General features: G+C 46.3%; 1 protein-coding gene across 1 annotated transcript in view; it reads right to left on the reverse strand.

Moving 5' to 3' along the window:
- Window positions 1–6,252, reverse strand: part of HTR3B (5-hydroxytryptamine receptor 3B) — a 40,988-nt gene extending 34,736 nt beyond the window's left edge. Inside the window, exons 1-3 of the mRNA XM_036323976.1 lie at window positions 6,219–6,252; window positions 6,055–6,180; window positions 1,705–1,865 (exon numbers count right to left, since the gene is read on the reverse strand). Coding sequence (XP_036179869.1) covers window positions 1,705–1,865; window positions 6,055–6,180; window positions 6,219–6,252 — 321 coding nt within the window. The remainder of the gene's footprint in view (window positions 1–1,704; window positions 1,866–6,054; window positions 6,181–6,218) is intronic.
- Window positions 6,253–19,353: the final 13,101 nt, after the last annotated feature.

Genomic DNA, 19,353 nt, shown 5'->3' on the forward strand with positions numbered 1-19,353 from the left:
TACACTCAAGGAAAAATCCAGACACAATAGATCAGCGGTTCTCAACCTGTGGGTCGAGACCCCTTTGGGGGTCGAATGACTCTTTCACAGGGGTCACCTAAGACCATCGGAAAACACATATATAATTACATATTGTTTTCGTGATTAATCACTATGCTTTAATTATGTTCAATTTGTAACAATGAAAATACATCCTGCATATAAGATATTTAGATTATGATTCATAAGAGTAGCAAAATTACAGTTATGAAGTAGCAACAAAAATAATTTTTTGGTTGGGGGTCACCACAACATGAGGAACTATATTAAAGGGTCGCAGCATTAGGAAGGTTGAAAACCACTGCAATAGATGAATAAAATTTCACTCATATGATGTTCTAAATATGGTAAAAATAATCTATGATGAAAGAAATCAAAACAATGGTTATTTCTATGGTGGAGGGAATGGGGATTGACTGGGAAGGAAATGAGGGATCTTTCTGGGATGATGAAAATGTTTGATAATTGATAGGTATGGATTATATGGGTGCACACAGTATCAAACCTCATTGAATTGTACACTTAAGATCTATGCATTTCAATATATGTATCTTATACTTCAATTAGAAAAAAATCGTTTTGAGAAGTAAATTGAAAAAAAATCATTAAACTACTTTAACAAAACAAGCTCAATAAAAGTCTGCTTATAAGAGAAATCAATGTATGGTGCCAGAGGGGCACTAGACTTATCAGGGTGGATCCCTTCATAAGGTACACGAATGTCTAATCACTATGTTGTACACTTGAAAATAACTTAACATTGAATGTCAACTGTATTGAAAACATAAATTAAAATAAGAGAAAAAGAAATCTGGGACCTACTGGTATTGAAGACTTTGTAATTAAGAAAAAGGAGAAAGAGCCAAGCTGGTGTGGCTCAGTGGTTGAGCATCAACCTATGAACCAAGAGGTCACGGTTCAATTCCCTGTCAGGGCACAGGCCTGGGTTGCAGGCTCCATGCCCAGTAGGGGGCATGCAGGAGATAGTTGATCAATGATTCTCGCTCATCATTGATGTTTCTATCTCTCTCTCCCTCTCCCTTCCTCTCTGAAATCAATAAAAAATATGTTGTGTTTTTTTTTAAAAAAAAGGAGAAAGAGGAAGCAAGGATAATCATCAAGACCATCATTTATTCACATGATTCTTTCTCATGTTATTCCCACAAAAACCCATTTTTCAGATATGGTAGGAAAAACATGCTTTAATAAACAAATCTTCTCCCACCAGCCTTAGCAAAAACCTTAGGTATAAGGCCCCTTATACACTCAACACCAAAGCACCTTTTTCTCTTTTTAAATTTTCAGGCAATACTATCACTAAGAAATGTGAACCACGGGGCAGGGTTGGAATACCTATTACCGTTCTTTGTTTCAGCAATACTCATAAAATATGCACCAGGTCTATGACCAGAATTCTTGAAACATCTTATTCTTTGAAATACATATTACTAGATTATCTGCCCACTCACGTGTAAGTTGGGGGCTAGAAAGCATGATTTTCCTAATATTCCACCTCATGCTCACTGCAAAACTGAGCTTAGCACAACCCCCCTACCATTTCAACTAAGAGTCTCAAGAACAAAACGATATTCCTAAGCTCCTGTGAAAACAGCAAGTCCCTTCACACCGGGGCAGCAGGAACAGGGGAGGGTAAGTGGTCCTTACCACATCCAGGACCGCACGGACAAACACGTCCAGGTAGACAGTGGTGGCCTCCGTCCAGTCGTGAACTGGTCTCACGTCCTTCTGATACTTCTGCAGTAGCTGCTTGGTGAGATGGTACAGAGCAGAATTCCTGGGATGAGGTGTATCTATGGCTAGGATTCCTGAACACACAGAAAACTATCATTGTGAAGTTGAAAATCAGAGGAACTCAGCATCTTTAGGAGAGTTCAGACTATTCCAAACTCCTAGCAGAATATAGCCTCAGCTCACCCCGATCAGCCTAAGTCCACAGCCGGCTGGTAGTTTTTTTGGCAGACAGTTTTAAACAACTGATGTCAGTAAGCTGATGGCCTCTGTGCCCAATAGAGAAATCTCATTGCAAAGATAAATAAATCAACTCCATCTTCAAGGAGGCCAAGCTGCACCCACAATTTCAGTTTTAAGCAATCGTGCATCTTGGAGACGATTCCTTTCCTTGTTCCTGTACCGCCTCTTCCTGTGCATGAGACGACCTTCCTGTACACTTAGCCAAAACTGAACTTTCCCCTCAGCATTTTCTTTTGATTTTCCATTTTTAATTCAACAGTTAAAATAGGAAACCCAGGCAAAAACATGGACCAACCAATGAACCCGAAGAGCTGTGTGGATTTCTAAATAATGGGATTAATGAGATTCCAATTCCTTTCTCCTAAGAAAGAAATCACTTTTCTCACTCGGTCTGTCTTTAAGTACAATGCACTTGTCAGAAAATGAGATCTTCATTTGGGGAAATTCTCTCTAGTTCCAGGGAGCACCCATTTCCTACGGCCCAGGAATCTTGATTTGTGGAGGAGCAGGGACTGGTGTTGGGGGAGGGGAGTCCAGGGGAAAAGAAGCAAGAGAAATGAGCATCAGCAATTGGAGGTGACAAATTTGTGAGGGTTTTCTCTGAATTGCAGAAAGGTATTTTGTTCACAAGCTTTGCCAGCCCTCGGGGGATCCAAAGCCTCGCTAAGTCATTGGACTGAAGCAAATTGCGTGCCTCCTGCCACAGCGCGTGAGTGAAGTCTATCTGCAGTGTCCTGCCTGTGAATTTGCTGGCGCGCAGTGGTTTTGATGGCTATTTTGATGAGCTGCCGAAGGTGTGCCGGATCCAGCAGGAAACTGTAAATGAGATATCTTCTCCCTGCGCGACAATCCTGTTTATACCCATTTCTCTATGAATGATGTCATGTCACTTGCAGCCACAGGCAGCAATTTCTATGATTTATCAATGTCATTGTGACCAAAATGCTAACGACGACGCTGGAGGTGCAATTCCAGACTCCTCGCGGGCAGTGGAATATTCACTTTCATTACCCACGGAACTGGGAGCCTAATGAGAACATTAACTCCCTAACTGCTCACCTGAGAGGTGCCTGGAGTGGCATGAGCTATTCAGGCGCGCAGACCCAGGTGCGTGGCTCGCATCAGGCATCATGTTTAGGGTGTTTGGTGAACTCTGATTGTCAAAGAATGTGCTGTGACTCTCTCCACCTGAGGCCATCTCTTGCTGGCGTACCCCAGGGGACGGAAGTCAGAAGCACAGAGGCAAGCTGGTCTGGTGCTTTCCCTGCGAACTCTGCTGTGGGCGACCTCACTTTTACCTCGCTCGGAAGCTCCCAGTTCCGGTCCCAGTTGGGGAAATACTGAAATTGCATGTTTCAACACAGTCAACTGCCCGAGACAGAATTAAAACAGTTCTGAGAAATGAGCGTGTGTTCCCTACACCCTCTCTGCTCACAAAGACTCAGATTCCCCGCTACTGTCTTTTCTAGGAACCACTCGACAGGCCCCCTTGGATAAACACATATTTCCCAGAGCATGTCAAGGTCTTTGGGTAAAAAGAGCAAATTCTGGAAGCCAGAACTAGGAACAAAAGAGAAACGAGCGTTGATAGGAGAAACAGAAGAAGCAAAAGGAAGCGGGCTTACATAAACTGTACGAGGAAAGGGTTCTTTGTTTAAAATGGGAAGAAATAATAAATTACATTTCTATGATGGATGCGAATTTGCCTGAGGAGAAAGATCTATAACAGGAGGGAGATTAAGGATCTAAGTGACCATTAATTAACAGTAAATTATGCCCCTCGGAAGCTAATGTGGCATTCACACGAGCGCTAAATGACTCACAGGGAAGTGATGTTTCAACAGACACTGATGGACGCTCCTGGCAGACCCCGCCCGAGCGGAGTGCTCCTAGCACTGCCTCCTAACAACCAGCTTCAAATAACTCACTCAAGATCGCGGGAAGGGGAAAGTGATAGGAACTGAGATAGGAAACACTTTTAGGTGAAGAGAGGGCTTTTTTAAAAGATAAGAATACAGTAGAATAATTCCTTAGTTTTCCTTATTTGAATGAGTTTCTCTGACACATACCTATAGTACAGTGTTCTGCATTTTGATTAAAAGAGCTGTTCTGGCTTTAGTGAGCATACCACCTTTAGGATTCTGCAAGGTATACATACATCTGAGGGGTGACAAGGAAATAGAGGTCTAGGTGTGTGGTTCCATGGAATACCTAATACTGATTGAATACTTGCATATATCAGGCACTAGGCTAAAGGCGCTTTCCCTGAATTCTCTCATTTAACGTTTGCCACAGCCTGTGAGATACATACTCTGCAGCCCCGTGCGTCACGATTATTACAGGTGAAGGGCTACGGCCTTGATGACGTTAGTACCGCCTGCGGTCATACAGCTTGCCAGCAAAGAGGCTGGGATTTAACCACAACGGATCTGTGGCCCAGCTTCCTGAAAATATTAGCCACTGCAGTGAGTAACCTTTGCAAAGAGAGACGGATGCCTTGCGTTGTACACTGTTGGGCAGAAACAACCCCTTGTAACTTTTTGCGAATGTGTTTTCAGGCCAATCATAGCTTCTGTTTGCGTTGCACCTTACAGTTCACCATGCTGTCTTGTCTGATCTTCATGAACATACAAACTAAATAGTTAACTTGCAGGAAAACTGAATCTCTAAGAAATTAACTGACTCGCCAGGGTCACCTGGCTGGCGAGGAGTGGCGCAGGAACTAGCAGGCTCTCTTCATCCGTCTGCCCAGCACACCGCCTCCAGCAGCAGCCGTGAAGTGGCGGCCGGCTCAGTGATCTCATATTTACAAATCCTCTTGATACTAACCCGTTAGAATTCCTGAGGGTGGATTTTTCTGCAACTAATGTGCTCAGTAGGATTTATGTTCAAGCACAGATTACTAGACACTGTTAAAACACCTTTGTCTGCAACATTTAGAACAAAAATCAAGCATAATACAAAACACTAGGAAGAGACGTTGTTAAGAAGAATTTCTTCTGTTTTCTTACCTTCATTTTTCTATTTTATCTTAGTTTAATGCTCATAATTATTTTCTGCTAAGAAACCCATTTGGCATTTAATGAAATTTCCTCTGTTTTCATTTTTATAATTAAGATAGGCTTTTATCCTTTAGGTTCAATAATCAGGATTTTTATACTTTAATGATAAGTGGCTACTTTTTTCTCCACTGAATAAAAAAATCATTTCCAGCTTCTTGACTACCAAATTCTTTCCTCATCTCCATAATTGACTCATTCCACTTCCAGTTATATTTTAAAACACGGAAATTCAGATATGGGCTCTAGGAGAACCCTCAAGAAAGGGGGATACTGGGAAATAGCAGCATAAAGATAAATTCTTTATTTGTGCATGTTTCCTAAGAATCAGTTGTGTCCTAACTAAAATGGCTTAATTCAATAGAGTTAATACTGGCACCATGGATGTTCAGTTCCAAAATTTTTTGGGGAAAAAATACGTTAGCTTCTAAGAGGAGTTGTTTCCTAATCTTAAGAGGAATTGTGCACCCAAAACATGTGAGCTGACAGCGCGCATCTTTGACTCGCCTGCACAGACTGTGTGGGTGGATGGAAGCCCCTGAAACCAAAATGGTCTTCAGGCATCTGTAGCCACAATGCGTCCAAGGGCCTCTCTCTCTCTGGGTTACTAAAAGCTTATGATGACGCCAAGACCATTTTGGATAATAAAAATGTACACTTCGACACAAAAGCCAATCTGAGAAAGAACGCCCCACACGCTCCATGGAAACTGCAGCAGAGAGAGGGGTCCTAGGACAGCAGAGGTTCGGCAAACAGGGCACCCAGAGGCCACGCTCACTCTGTGGGAACGCCTGGCCGTGGGGCCCTGTGTGTGCACGTGTCTGTAACTGCAGGAGCAGGGTCTCCATGGAGCTTCACAGGACCGGCCTGAGGCAGATGAGTTAGTCACATGGCACAAGTAGAAAACATTGTCTCTAGTTCCTCAGAGTTAGCACCCGCCCTGTTAAATCCCCAGAGGACTCACCTGACGCAGCCACCAGGATGAAGGGCCACAGAGGAGCCATCGCACTTGCCAAGCAGGAATGGCACTCAGTCCTGCCTAGCGGGCTCCTCTCCACTGGGCTGCCCTCTGCTGCTGTCCCTGCTGCTGCTACTTTGCAAACACCGAATGGAAACCAGAGGCAGTACCAGCGCCACAGAAACGTTTTGGAACTGGTGCCATCGCGATAGCCCTGAACTTCTCCGCTCGGTTCTGCCCCAGGATCCAATCACGGCCAGCGCTGCCATCCCCCCGACAGGAGGTTTCTAAGTGAATAATGTAATCTCAGAGGAGCCCCTGAGGACGGGAAATTCCACACTAATATGATTTCCTTGGCAGCCTTTACCTAAGGCAGAGCTCTTGCTAACGTTCAGGACACTAATCTCATTAATAACTGAGCCCCAAATCGCCGTTCCGAATATGCAGGGACGTCTTCAGCCTTCGCAAGGCTATCGGCCGTCGGAGCGAGTGGAAACCCGGTGCTGCCTCGCGAAGAACAGCTGCTGACTGCAGCGTGAAGGGCCTTTTGTTTTCCCTAAGCCCCTCTCATGAAGAGAGACGTTGGTTTTTGGTAAGGGGGAATGCTTTTTAAATTTCCGTTGCCCACAATCCAGAAAGTAACTATGTAAGAGAGGGCGGTCTAGAACCGCTGAAGTTTACCATCATTCAATAAATTTTGTCTTCACTTTTTGATTGAGTGCCCATTATCTCTTCATTATTTAAAAAAAGCTGCATAATTCTATAGAATATCTCTATCTTCCAGTAGTAGACTCCTAGATGCTCTAGAAACAAATACTGCATTTCATACCATTTTCCCAAAGCTGCCTTCTTTTTACTATCAATGAGATTGTAGAGGCACAAGTGTGAGATATGTTTTTACAAGCAAATTGGGGTGTGGGGGGGATATACCTGGTATACCTGATCCCTGTTCTCCTAAGTATTCAGTCCCTTTGTTTAGAATCCTTGGTGCTCTCTTCCTAATTTTCATTTACCAATAAAATGTAGCCCAATGGGTTTCCTCCTGTTGGTGAAGACTTACAAATATGGAAAAGGAGAAAACTAGGATGACGCCTGTGGTGATGAGTCAGTTTGGGGCAGAACAGTGTGAACTCAGGGTTTTCAATATATGTAGCTCAATATAGAAATAAATACAAATGTAAATGTGTGTGTACACATGCTCATATACACATAGCCCAATGAGTACAGCTAGTCCCCAGATCTTAGTTTCTAAATACCATATCACCTAAAAGGAAGAAATGGAGAAACGACGATGCCAGGGCTGAGAAGGGGATGGTAGAAGAGCCTAGAATATTTTGTTGTATCATAAAGTAAAGAAATGCTAAAGGAATGATGGGGGCATGATAAAAGGACATAGGCGCCAACTTGAAGGGGCTCCCAATTGCCAAGTCTGGGACATTTCAAGCATCAAAATCAATAATGATGGTGAAAAATCATAATGCGCTAAATAAGTAATAATCCACAAGTCTACACTGATTTTAGTAAATAAGTAAATGGAAAGAAAGGAAGGATTTTCCTTAAATTAGAATGCCAACTAATAAGTGTAGAAGGAATGATGGATCTTCATAGTAATAATTCACTCAAGAAACACCAATGATAAAAACTAGTCGGGGAAAGTTTGATGAGGAATAGAACATTTACCCAAGACAGTAATTACAAAGATTGGGGGGGGGGGACCTTCCAGTGGAGAAATCTGGCAGGCAGTACTTTAATCAAGTGATGAAAATGAACTTCACCAGTCATGGGAATGGTGTGCCATGAGGTAGGAGGAATGGAGAAGACACAGCTGCACTTCCGTTCTCCTGCTAAAAATTCATAAACTTGAGTCTACTCAGGAGGAAACGCCAGACACCCCATGATGTGGGACACACTACAAAGCAGCAGGAATGTAATTTTCAAAAGAACCTAAGTTATGAAAGTCAAGGAAAGACTAAGAAACCGCATCAAACAAAAGCAGATTAAAGATACAAGACAGCCAGGCCCATGTGTGTGTGCTTGGTTGGCTGGGCATTGTCTGTGTTGAACCATGTCACTGGTTCAATTCCCAGTCAAGGCACAGGCCTGGGTTGTGGCTTGATCCCCAGTAGGGGGATGTTTCTCTCTCATCAATGTTTCTGAATCTCTCTCCCTTCCTCTTTCTGAAATCAATAAAACATATTTTTTAAAAAACCATCATGACTCACTTTCCCTTAAAAAAAAAAAAGTACATGACAACTCAATGCAATGTGTGACTCTGAATTGGATCCTGTTATTATAAAGAACATTTGGGGGGAAATTGGTGAAACTCAAATGGAATCTGTGGGTGAGATAACAGTAATGATAGTCTGATTTTGATTATATTGAGAGTATATAAAAATATTCTTGCCTGTAAGAATAAAACGCTAAGCAACAGGCAAAAAGGCATCAGATGGCAACTTACTCTCAAGTGGTTGGTGGTGATGGAGGTGGGGGTGTGTACTATTCTTCCAATGTTCTGTGCATTTGAAGGTATTTCCGAAGGAAACAAAATGAAATGTTACCTGGTAGAGGAATTTTGATACAAAGTTATAGAAAGTTTATTGGAGAAATACTCATCAGAGATATTTATCTCTAGATTTATTCATCTGGTGACCAGATAAATGGGGCTTCATCAAGAGGTAAGATCAAACAAACGACAAGTGCTGGAGAGGATGCGGAGAAAAAGGAACCCTCATGCACTGCTGGTGGGAATGCAGACTGGTGCAGCCATTATGGAAGACAGAATGGAGTTTCCTCAAAAAGTTAAAAATGGAACTCCCATTTGACCCTGTGATCCCACTTCTAGGAATATATCCCAAGAAACCAGAAATACCAATCAGAAAGGATATATGCATCCCTATGTTCATAGCAGCACAATTTACCATAGCTAAGATTTGGAAACAGCCTAAGTGCCCATCAACAGATGAATGGATTAGAAAATTGTGGTACATCTACACAATGGAATACTACACTGCTGTAAAAAAGAAGGAATTCTTACCATTTGTAACTGCATGGATGGAACTGGAGAGCATTATGGTAAGTGAAATAAGCCAATCAATGAAAGAAAAATACCACATGATCTCACTCATTTATCCTATCTAATAAAAGACAAAAGGGTAATTAACTGTACCTCCCCTATGCTTCCCATAGGCTAATCAGCGAGATATGCAAATTAACCCAACCAACATGGCGGCTGGCAGCCACGCAGCTGAAGCAAGCAGGAGTCTTGCTTGCTCCAGTGATGGAGGAAGCCAAGGTTCCCCACCTGCCGTGGCCCAGCTCTGAGCTCCGAAAGCAACAAAGTTTCAATTATAGAAGTCAAACAAACCCCAGATACCTGCTTTCAGCCAGCCACGGCCTCAGAGCTGGGAGCGAGCAGGATGGCAACAAAGTTTCAATTATGGAAGGTAAATAAATCTCAGAATAAAAAAGAAAAAAGAAAAAAAGGAGAGGCTGGAGCTTCAGTTGCCGACCAGCCTGAAAACAGCCCTCAGCCCCTCACCCAGGCTGGCCAGGCACCCAAGTGGGACCCCCACCCTCATCCGGGACACCCTTCAGGGCAAAACCAGCTGGCCCCCACCCATGCACCAGGCCTCTATCCTATATAGTAAAAGGTTAATATGCAAACTGACCCTAACAGCAGAAGGACTGGGAATGACTGGTCACTATGACACACACTGACCACCAGGGGGCAGACGCTTAATGCCCTCTGGTGGTCATTGTGCTCCCACATGGGGGACCTCTGCTCAGCCACAAGCCAGGCTGATGGCTTCCAGTACAGCAGAGCCTCTCCTGCCTCCTCAGCAGTGCTAAGGATGTCTGACTGCAGCTTAGGCCTGCTTCCTGCTGGCAAGTGGACATCCCCCGAGGGCTGCTGGGCTGCCAGAGGGATGTCTGATTGCCAGCTTAGGCCCAATCCCCAGGGGAGCAGGCCTAAGCCAGCAGGTGGTCATCCCCTGAGGGGTCCCAGACTGTGAGAGGGCACAGGCTGGGCTGAGGAGAGACCCCCCCCCCCCCGAGTGCACAAATTTTTGTGCACCGGGCCTCTAGTGGATAATAAAGACCATTATAAACTGATGAACAAAAATAGATACAGAGGCAGAGCAGCATTGAACAGACTGTCAAACTACAGCAGGAAGATCAGGGAGGGTTGGGGGGGCGAGGTAAGAGATCAACCAAAGAACTTGTATGCATGCATATAAGCTTAACTAATGGATACAAGACACTGGAGGGTAGGGGAAGCTGGGGGAAGGTCAAGGGGGGAAAAAAGGAGACATATGTACCACTCTTTGTAATATTTTAAGCAATAAAACAAAATTAAAAAAAAAAAAAAGAGGTAAGATCACCAGGGATTGATCTGGCCTCAAAGTCCCAGCACTTCCCATCAGTTCTCAAACTGTTGGCTTCTACCTATGAGATGAATCTGGGCCAGAGGAAGGCAAGCTGCAGGCAGCATTTCTATGTGGGCAGCACCACGGGAAAGCACAGAAGCTTGCCTTTTGCGCAGAGGTTTCATTGAGACGATGATGGACACTACGTTCTCGCCAGTAAGAACTACTCTAAATCAAACCCTCCCATTTCTCCTCACTTCCCCGCACACCCATCTGTTACGGGAAGGCCTTTGCTAATGATGTGTACTACAGGTACATTACGACCTTCATTAGCTAATTTAACAACAGTCTGGTGCTCCTGCCCATTCTAGCGCCTTACTGACTGATTATTCTGCCAAGAGGGGAAAGGCTTTGTGTGAGCGGCTTGTCTTCAAAGTACTTTGTATACAGATGCTTCCTGGTCCTTCCTCAGCCACCCTGCCCCGCACAACCAGGCTTAGGTCTTCCTTTTCCAGCTTACGATTCTGTCTGCATGTGGCTGGTTTACTGGGTGCCTTTCAATTTGGTATCTCTCCTCTGCTCAACCTACACTTTTCCATGAAAATTGTTGTTTCTCACTCCTTAAATACGGCACTTTTAACTCGCACTGTTTCTTATACTCCCTTAGTCAAAGATTTCACACACACACACACACACACACACACACACACACACACACACCGTATACATCTCCTTAGGAAGCATGAATATTGGGGTTGCGGGAAATTCCATTCGAGTCCTTCAAGCAGATTAGTGTTTAAATAAACAACTAGAATTGTCACCTGGGAGAAAGAAAGACTTCTTAATCTGAAGTTTGACCTGCCCTTCTCTGACCGTGGTTCAGGACAGGCCTGTCATTAGGAGAGTACCTGGTATGAACTTCTTTCTGCGGTCCCTCCCCTCCCTCCCCCCACCTCACACACACACCTGTGAGCCTATGCACTGGTTTCTTTTTGTTGTTGTTGTTAATTCTCACCTGAGGATATTTTTCCATTGATTTTTAGAGAAAGTAGAAGAGAGAGGGAAAGACAGAGAGAAACATCGATGTGAGAGAGACACATCGATTGGTTACCTCCCACAAGTGCCCCCGACCAGGGCCTGGCCAGGGAGGAGCCTGCAGCTGAGGCACGTGCCCCTGACTGGAATCGAACCTGGGACCCTTTGGTCCGCAGTCCGAAGCTCTATCCGCTAAGCCAAACCGGCTAGCGCTCTCCATCGCTTTCAAGTAAGATATCGCACCCCTTAGATCAGTGGTCTTCAACCTTCTGGCCCTTTAAATACAATTCCTCGTGTTGTGATCCAACCATAAAATTATTTTCGTTGCTACTTCATCACTGTAATGTTGCTACTGTTATGAATCGTAATGTAAATATCTGATATGCAGGATGGTCTTAGGCGACCCCTGTGAGAGGGTCGTTTGACCGCCAAAGGGGTTTCGACCCACAGGTTGAGAACCGCTGCCTTAGATGGAGCAGTGTCTTTTGGAGGAAGCAGGGGAAGAGGGTTTATTATGCAAATATAATAAGGAAGTGTTTATTATGCAAACAGCAACTGAGTTATGTGTCCTTTAAGACTACTAAATAGTTTTTAATTACTGCTATATCAGTAAATCCTATAAATATGCAAATGCAATTAGTTCATAAAATAGGCCTTTAAATATCTCTATTCCTCTCCAACAAAGTTCTTTGAAGTTAATCGCCAGCTCTCTTTGTCTGCTCCCTTGGCAGCCCTGCTCAAAGTGACAGAGATTTTGACAGATGTACGTACTCGGAGGGAACCAGATTTTCTGAGCACATCTGGTCAGGCCAGAGGAGAAAGGCAGACACGGACGCTCTCGCCAAACTCAGATAGCTAATGAGGAGAGCCCCATGTGAAATTCCTTTTCCTCCATAGCATTGTCGTCTGAAATAAATACTGAGGTAACCACGGGCAGCACTTCAAGTCCAAAGCCACGCTCAATATTTGATTTTCTTCTGGCTCAGAATTTCATTAATAATAATAATGCACATTTTTTGTCCCTAAAAAAGTACAAATAAATGCACAAATAGAGCCCCCGTGACTCTGGCCCTCGGGGTCTACATGACGCATGTTCTGGGGGAGGTCCCAGGACACAGGAGCTGGGGTCCCAGGCTTTAAAGTCAGACACACTTGGTTTTCCCTCCCAGCTCACTGTTAGATGCTCATGGCTTTGGTCAAATTGCTTACTGTGTCTAAGCCTTGGTTTTCACACCTGTAAAAAGAGTACCACAGGCTCTGGTTCGTTTTCTATGGCTGCATAATGAGTTGCCACACTCCTAGCAGCTGAACTCAAGCATCAGCTCCCCGTTCTGAGGGCCCGAGCCCAGGCACAGCACGGGTGGGCCTCTGTGCGGGTCTCCGGAGGCACAAGCCACGTGGTGAGCTGGCGCCAGCGGCGCCCACCCCTCCCGAGTGTGCTCAGGGACAACAGGGGGGCAGCTTGGAGTCAGCCATGATGGGAGTATGTGGCACACGGAAATCGGAAAGCAGTACGCCTTGGGCCGCTCCAGCCCCTGCTCACTAACCGTCTGCAGCGCCCCTTGATCACTCCTGGAAAGCACCAGGTCTCGGGGGCACCCCCATTATTGCACGCATTCGAGTGCGTTGTGACTGTTTACTTTCCCAGCTCTGCCACGTGAATTCCTTGAAGGCAGAGCACTGTATCTTACTCATCTTCGTATCTGCAGCCCGGAGCTCGGTACCTGGTGAGTGCCCACTGAATGTTTGAGAAGCATAGAAGGAAGGGAGGGATGGAATAATTAAACGGGCAGAAAGGAACTTTGGTTTATGCACGAAAGATGACCGCTGAATGAAGGGTCTAGCTTTCCCACGGCCACATCCAACACGCCTTCCTTTCACCACGCTCTCCCAAAGGCTGGGTGAGCGTGACAGCCTGGGTTCAGAGCCAGACTGCTCTTGTGTGGGTTGCTGCACAGCCAGCCAGCGAGCAGTGCAAAGGACAAACATGGGACACAGGTACCAGCAGTTCCTGCCTCTCTGGTTCTCTCCGAGGGTGCCGATCTCATAGCTGCCTGGAGTGAGATGTCCCCGCTAAAGCCAGAGGAACAGGGACCGTGGGCTGGCTGCTTCTGTTTACGCCTCCCACTGTATCCGTTCAGCAAAGTGCTTAGGCTGCAACCGGAGGCAGCCGGCCTTACCCAGTGAACTGTGCTGCTCAGGCCCCTGCACAGATCGCAGGCCTGCAGGCCTTGCTGTGCCAGCGCTGGGGCTTGTCCGCCTCAGTGCGCACTGCAGGGCCCAGGGCTTTCCCATTGGCCCATTGAGGAGTTGTCTCTGGAGAGGCCTGGATACTGTCAACCACAGCAGCCAATAAGATATTCTGGTCCAGGTCTGCAGTTCTGGATATTTCCATCTCAGCTGTGGACTTAAGATGGGGCACGGTCTTTGGTCCTTTCGAGCTTGTTGCATTTATTTATTCATTCATCCGCTCACTGTGTGGGGCATTGTGGTAGACACTGGGGATATGTAAAGATAAGAAAGCTAAAGGAGCTGGGGCCGGAGGTGACGGATAGGAAATGCTTAGAACACAGTGAGGTAAATGCCAGCGGGTGAGTGACCCGGGGAGATGAGGGTAAAAGAAAATGAGCCCAGGCTTGGGGTGGGTGAGGGGAAGCTTCTGCGCTTGGTAAAGAGAGACCCGAGGTGAGGAGAGGGAGAGGGGAGCTCTGGCAGCAGGAACAGCGTGAAAAGGCAGGATGGTGAGAAGAGAGCACCTCCAGGAGGCTGGCAAGCCTCACTTTGGAAAATTGGGGGGTGAGGGGAGCAGGTAACTCCAGATGAACATGAGTTGAGTGGATTAACAAGTTCATGTTACCAAGTGTTGAGGGAAATAAATAGAAAAGTGAAATACTGTCTATGTATAAGTGCTGTGATTATAAAGCCGTCCCCCAATGGCCTGCAGCAATTACTCCCAAATGCACAGCAGCTGTATTTGTTCCCTTCCTGCCATTGCTGAGATTCACACTGTCATTGCTCCAGGAGGAAGGCTTGGCACTAATAACAGGTTGGCTGACTATGGCTGAAGGGTGACAGACCTCTAGTTAGAGCCCTTAATGACTGCAAGCAGAGTGGGGAAGTGGAAAGCTCGGTGGAAACAAAGTGAATGTAGTCAGAGCACCGCCTTGTGGCAGCTGTCATGCCTGCAGCCCCAGAAAACAATATATTTTATATTTTACTAGTGACTTGGTGCATGGATTTGTGCACACTGAAAGGGAAATAATTAGAAGAAATTTTAATATGCTATTTTCTATTTTAATAGTGCTATTTGCCCTTTCTCTCTCAATGCCTGGGAGCCGGGAGGCAGCCCCGCCCCCCGCCACTGCTGATCACTGCCTGTGGGGTAATCGGGCCTCCGCTTGCACCCACCTTGGCCTGGTGCCGCCCTCTCAACTGCTCCGCCATCCCACTGCAGGCCCACTCTCATCAGGGCCAGCAGCGCCTGCACTGCCGCCTGCTGCCAGCACCATGTCACCAATGCCCGCCATGTTCTGCGCCACCCCCTGGTGGTCAGTGCACGTCATAGCGAGCAGTAGAACTCCTGGTCTCCCGGTCGAACTCCCAGTCAAACCACCGCCTGAGGGGACAATTTTCATATTAGGCTTTTATTATATAGGATTATATCACTGATTTTTCAACTGGTGTCCCACATGCAATACCTGACTATTTAGTCAGCAACACTGACCTCTCTTTCCTTAGATTTTTAGATAAAATAAATGACAACAGCCAAAACAGCAATAGCTGTCCAGTGTGAAGAAATCAATATTGTACCTACTAGAGGCCCAGTGCACAAAATACATGCATGGGTGTGGTGTCTAGGCCTGGCTGGTGATTGAAGCACGAGCATCTAGCATGGAAGGGCAGGTCTCAGCAGACCGCTGGGCCCTGGGCAGCACCTGGGCCCATGGACACCTGTGTACCCCCTCCACCTGAGTCATGGTGCCCGAGTCCCCACACAGAGATGCAGTGAGTGTGGCCAGACGCTGCAAGCCAGGGCACAGCGTGGGCCTCTGGGCCTCCCAGCAGTGCTACACGGAAGCCAGGCAGGCAGCGTGCTTGTGGCCTCACAGACCGGCTTCTGTGCAAACCCACTAGGAGCCTGACCAGCCCCTGCGGTCCTGGCAGCTGCAGCCTGGCTCACCCAGAAGAGGCCGCACGGGTGCAGGGTGGGCTCCTCACGGGCACCCGGCACTTGAGCATGGGGGCTTCCCTGGCCATGCAAGCCCTGGGGGGAGGGTAGCAGGGGGAGTGAGAGCAAACTTGGTGGACACCCCGTATTCTCACTGCACCTTCGTCCCACTCACCCCCACTCCCAGGTAGCCGGCGAGAGGTCACAGCATATTCCACATCACCCCCGGTGGTCAGTGCACATCATCGCAAACATCAAACGACTGCCCAAAGGGACAATTTGAATATTAGGCTTTTATTATATAGGATTTTTTTTTCATATCCGAAAAATATATATATCTTTGGTGTGCTGCAGAATTTTAGTAATTAGTTTATATGTGCCAGAGGGGGTGGGGGGGTGAAAGAGGTTGGGCATCGTTGTATTATCTGTGCGCTTTTAGGTGACTTGAAAGTCATGTCATGCTCTATTCATGCCACCACTCTCTCTCTGCTCTAAGTATCCCTCCTTAGGTTCCCCAACACCAACTCACACCAACTATGCAATTTATTTCTACTCAGCTCACAACTGTCAATGGACTCCTCCCTGCTTACTTTCTTACTCTCGTGCCTCCAAACATTTTAGCCCTATGAGCTTTCAAGTTCCCCAGTAAGACAGCGACTTCTCAAGGGGTAACTTCTCTACTCTCTTCCTAACAGTAGAATAAATAAAGCTTTGGTTGTCTGTCTCTGAAAAGTTATAAACAATGTTATTAAAAGTCATATAGAGCCTGGCTGGTGTCGCTCAGTGGTTGAGTATGGCCATCCATGAACCAAGAAGTCACGGTTCTATTCCCTGTTGGGGCACATCCCCGGGTTGTGGGCTTGGTCCGCAGTAGGGGGCGTGCAGGAGGCAGCCAATCAATGATTCTCTCATTATTGATGTTTCTCTCTCTCTCTCCCTCTCCCTTCCTCTCTGAAATCAATAAAAATATATTTTTTAAAAAGTCATATCGATTTTTTTTGTTAATCCTCACCTGAGGATATTTTCCCATTGATTTTTAGAGAGAGCGGAAGGGAGGGGGAGAGACAGAGAGAGAAACATCTATGTGAGAGAGAGGCACATCGATTGGTTGTCTCTCACATGTGCCCTGACTGGGGCAGGGGATTGAGCCTGCAACTGAGGTATGTACCCTTGACCAGAATCGAACCCATGACCTTTCATTCCGATGGCCATGGAACCAAACCGGATAGGGCTAGAATTCCAATATTGATAGAAAGGGTAAAATTCCAGAAAGTTGACTTAGACTGGGTTTTTCTGAAGCATAACTGATAAGGATTTGTGTACGCGTGTTTATTACAGAAGGACTCACAAAAGAAACAGCTAAGGAAAAAAGGTGGGGTTAGCCTGGCCCTGCAGGGCAACTTGACGGTGAAAACGACACTAAGAGTTTGTTCCTTAGTAAGGGAGCCTGGCTGGCACTCACTTACACCTGTCAGGGGGCGGGGTGGCAGGTGGTGAACTCCCAGGCGCTTTCTGCTCTTTTCCTGAGCAAGCAAAATACTGAGTAGCCCAGGCAAAGAATTCTAGGTGTGGGCCTTTGGGAGCAATAGCACACAGAAGCCGCGAGAGGGAGCACAGGGACCGTGACAGGGGCCTAGGAAGGTCTGGGAAAACCAGTAGGGACAGCGGAGATTTCGGAGAGATGCTGCTCATCTCCCCAAAGACAGTTCCTGTCTAAGGAACCTGGTGACCCACTTTCTCAGAGCCTAATCATACAGAAATAAACACATTAGCTATTGTCAAATTCATACTCTTCCTCCTGAAGGAAGCTCTCTCTCCTCAAGATACTCAGTGATGATTTTACCGTAAAACTGCAGAGGCACGTGGTTCCTAACGTGATCACGTTTTTAAAGAATCAGACAGGGGCCTGGCCGGGTGACTTGGCTGGCTGGAGCATCGTCGTCCAAGCACCAAAAGGCTTTGGGTTCAATTCCTGGCCGGGGCTCCTACAGGAGGCAACCGATCGATGTTCCTCTCTCCCGTCCTCTCTTTAAACATATCCTCAGGTGAGGATTAACTTTAAAAAGAATAAGATATGAAAACATAAAATCTGAAGTCTTAAGTTATACTGATGTGAAGTCTAAACAAGTAGTTTGCAACCCTGACAGAACATTAGGATCAGTTGGAGCGTTTAAAAACTTTTAAACAATTACCTGGGCTCCACCTCCAGCGATGCTGATGTGACAGAACAAGGTGGGGACCAGGCGCCGGCGGGTTTCTGGAACTGCACAGGTGACTCTGATGTGCAGCCGGATCTAAAAAACACACGTCTAAACCAACGCAAATAGACGCTCTTGCAGACGCACGGGATACATTTCCCTTCATCCAGTTATTATTGAGTTCCACGTTGATGCTTATAAAAGGAAACTGTTGGGATATCTGCCCTGTCTACACGCCCTTCTCTGAGAATTGCCTTTTTTCTCCAGCTCCAGAGGCCATATGTATCCCGTTAGCTCACCCTCTCTGACCAAAGCCAGGAGGACAAGGGGACAAGGGCTGGACATCTGGACAAGTGGACCTCTAGACTCCCTCCTAGAGCTGGAAGCCAGTGGGTAGTGGTGCTGGGGCTGGGGAAGTATTGTGGACCCAAGGCTGGAGCGATGGCAATTTCCACCACTTCCACAGAGCAGCACAGAATGCTGGGCAGAGAGGTGAGGATGAGAAACCACCCGGGCCCGCTGCCGGAGAGGAGTCATTTCGAATCCTGGTGATTCTTTGAGAACCGGTCCCAGCTACTCCCACGAGATTGCTATGTGGCCTCTAAAAAAGGCTCCCTCCCTCCACGTATGAGAGCTGCTTTGTGCTGGTTTCTGTTACTTGCAACTAAAAAGCCTTTGTTAAAACAATGATACTTTGGCCAGGTCCTAAGTTTGTGCCAAAAATATCTTTGTTAGGTAAAATGTGTAGGGGCATGTAAGTGATAGTGGGTATACGCTCCTGCGCCTGTGTAGACATTCCTGGCCACCATGTCTGCCCGCCTCCCCGGAGGTCATGTCATCAACCAGCCATCACCCAGCACCTACAGTGGTGTGGTGGAGGTCCCATCAGTAGTTGTTGAACTCAAATATTAGGCTTGTCAAAGAATACGTATGTATTAGTGTGCGAGGGCTGCCATAGCCAAGCACGGCAGATGGGGTGGTTTAAACAAAAGAAAGTTATTTTTTCATGAAGGTGTCAGCAGGGTTGGTTTCTCCCGAGGCCTCGCTCCTGGGCCTGCACTTGGCCATCTTCTTGCCGTGTCTTCATGTGGTCGCCCCTTGGTCTAATCTCTCCTGGTAAGGACCCCACTCATATTGGACTAAGGGCCACCCTAACACCCCATTTTAACTTAATCACCTCTTGAAAGGCTCTGCCTGCAGGTACAGTCACATTCTGAGGTACTGGGGGTTAGGGATTCATGAGAATTTGCAGGGGACACAATTCAGCCCATAACAATGTATGTTCACTCATTTATTTACTCCAGACACTTTTGTGGATCGCAATGAAACAGGCCTAGTGTAATCCTCCAAACCAAAGCCTTTTATCAATGCTAAATGTGCCAGCTCCTTCATAGTGTCAGTTTATAACTTTCAAAGCATCTTATAGATTGAATTTCTCCAAATTACATGATTAACTCTTGGAGGAAATCTAAGGCTACAAACTTCGGAAAAATGGGTAAGTTCCCAGCACACAGTTTTATTAACAAAATTAGCATGG

Source organism: Myotis myotis, unplaced genomic scaffold (genome assembly GCF_014108235.1).
Source record: "Myotis myotis isolate mMyoMyo1 unplaced genomic scaffold, mMyoMyo1.p scaffold_m19_p_10, whole genome shotgun sequence".
In the NCBI taxonomy this organism is placed as follows: Eukaryota; Metazoa; Chordata; class Mammalia; order Chiroptera; family Vespertilionidae; genus Myotis; species Myotis myotis.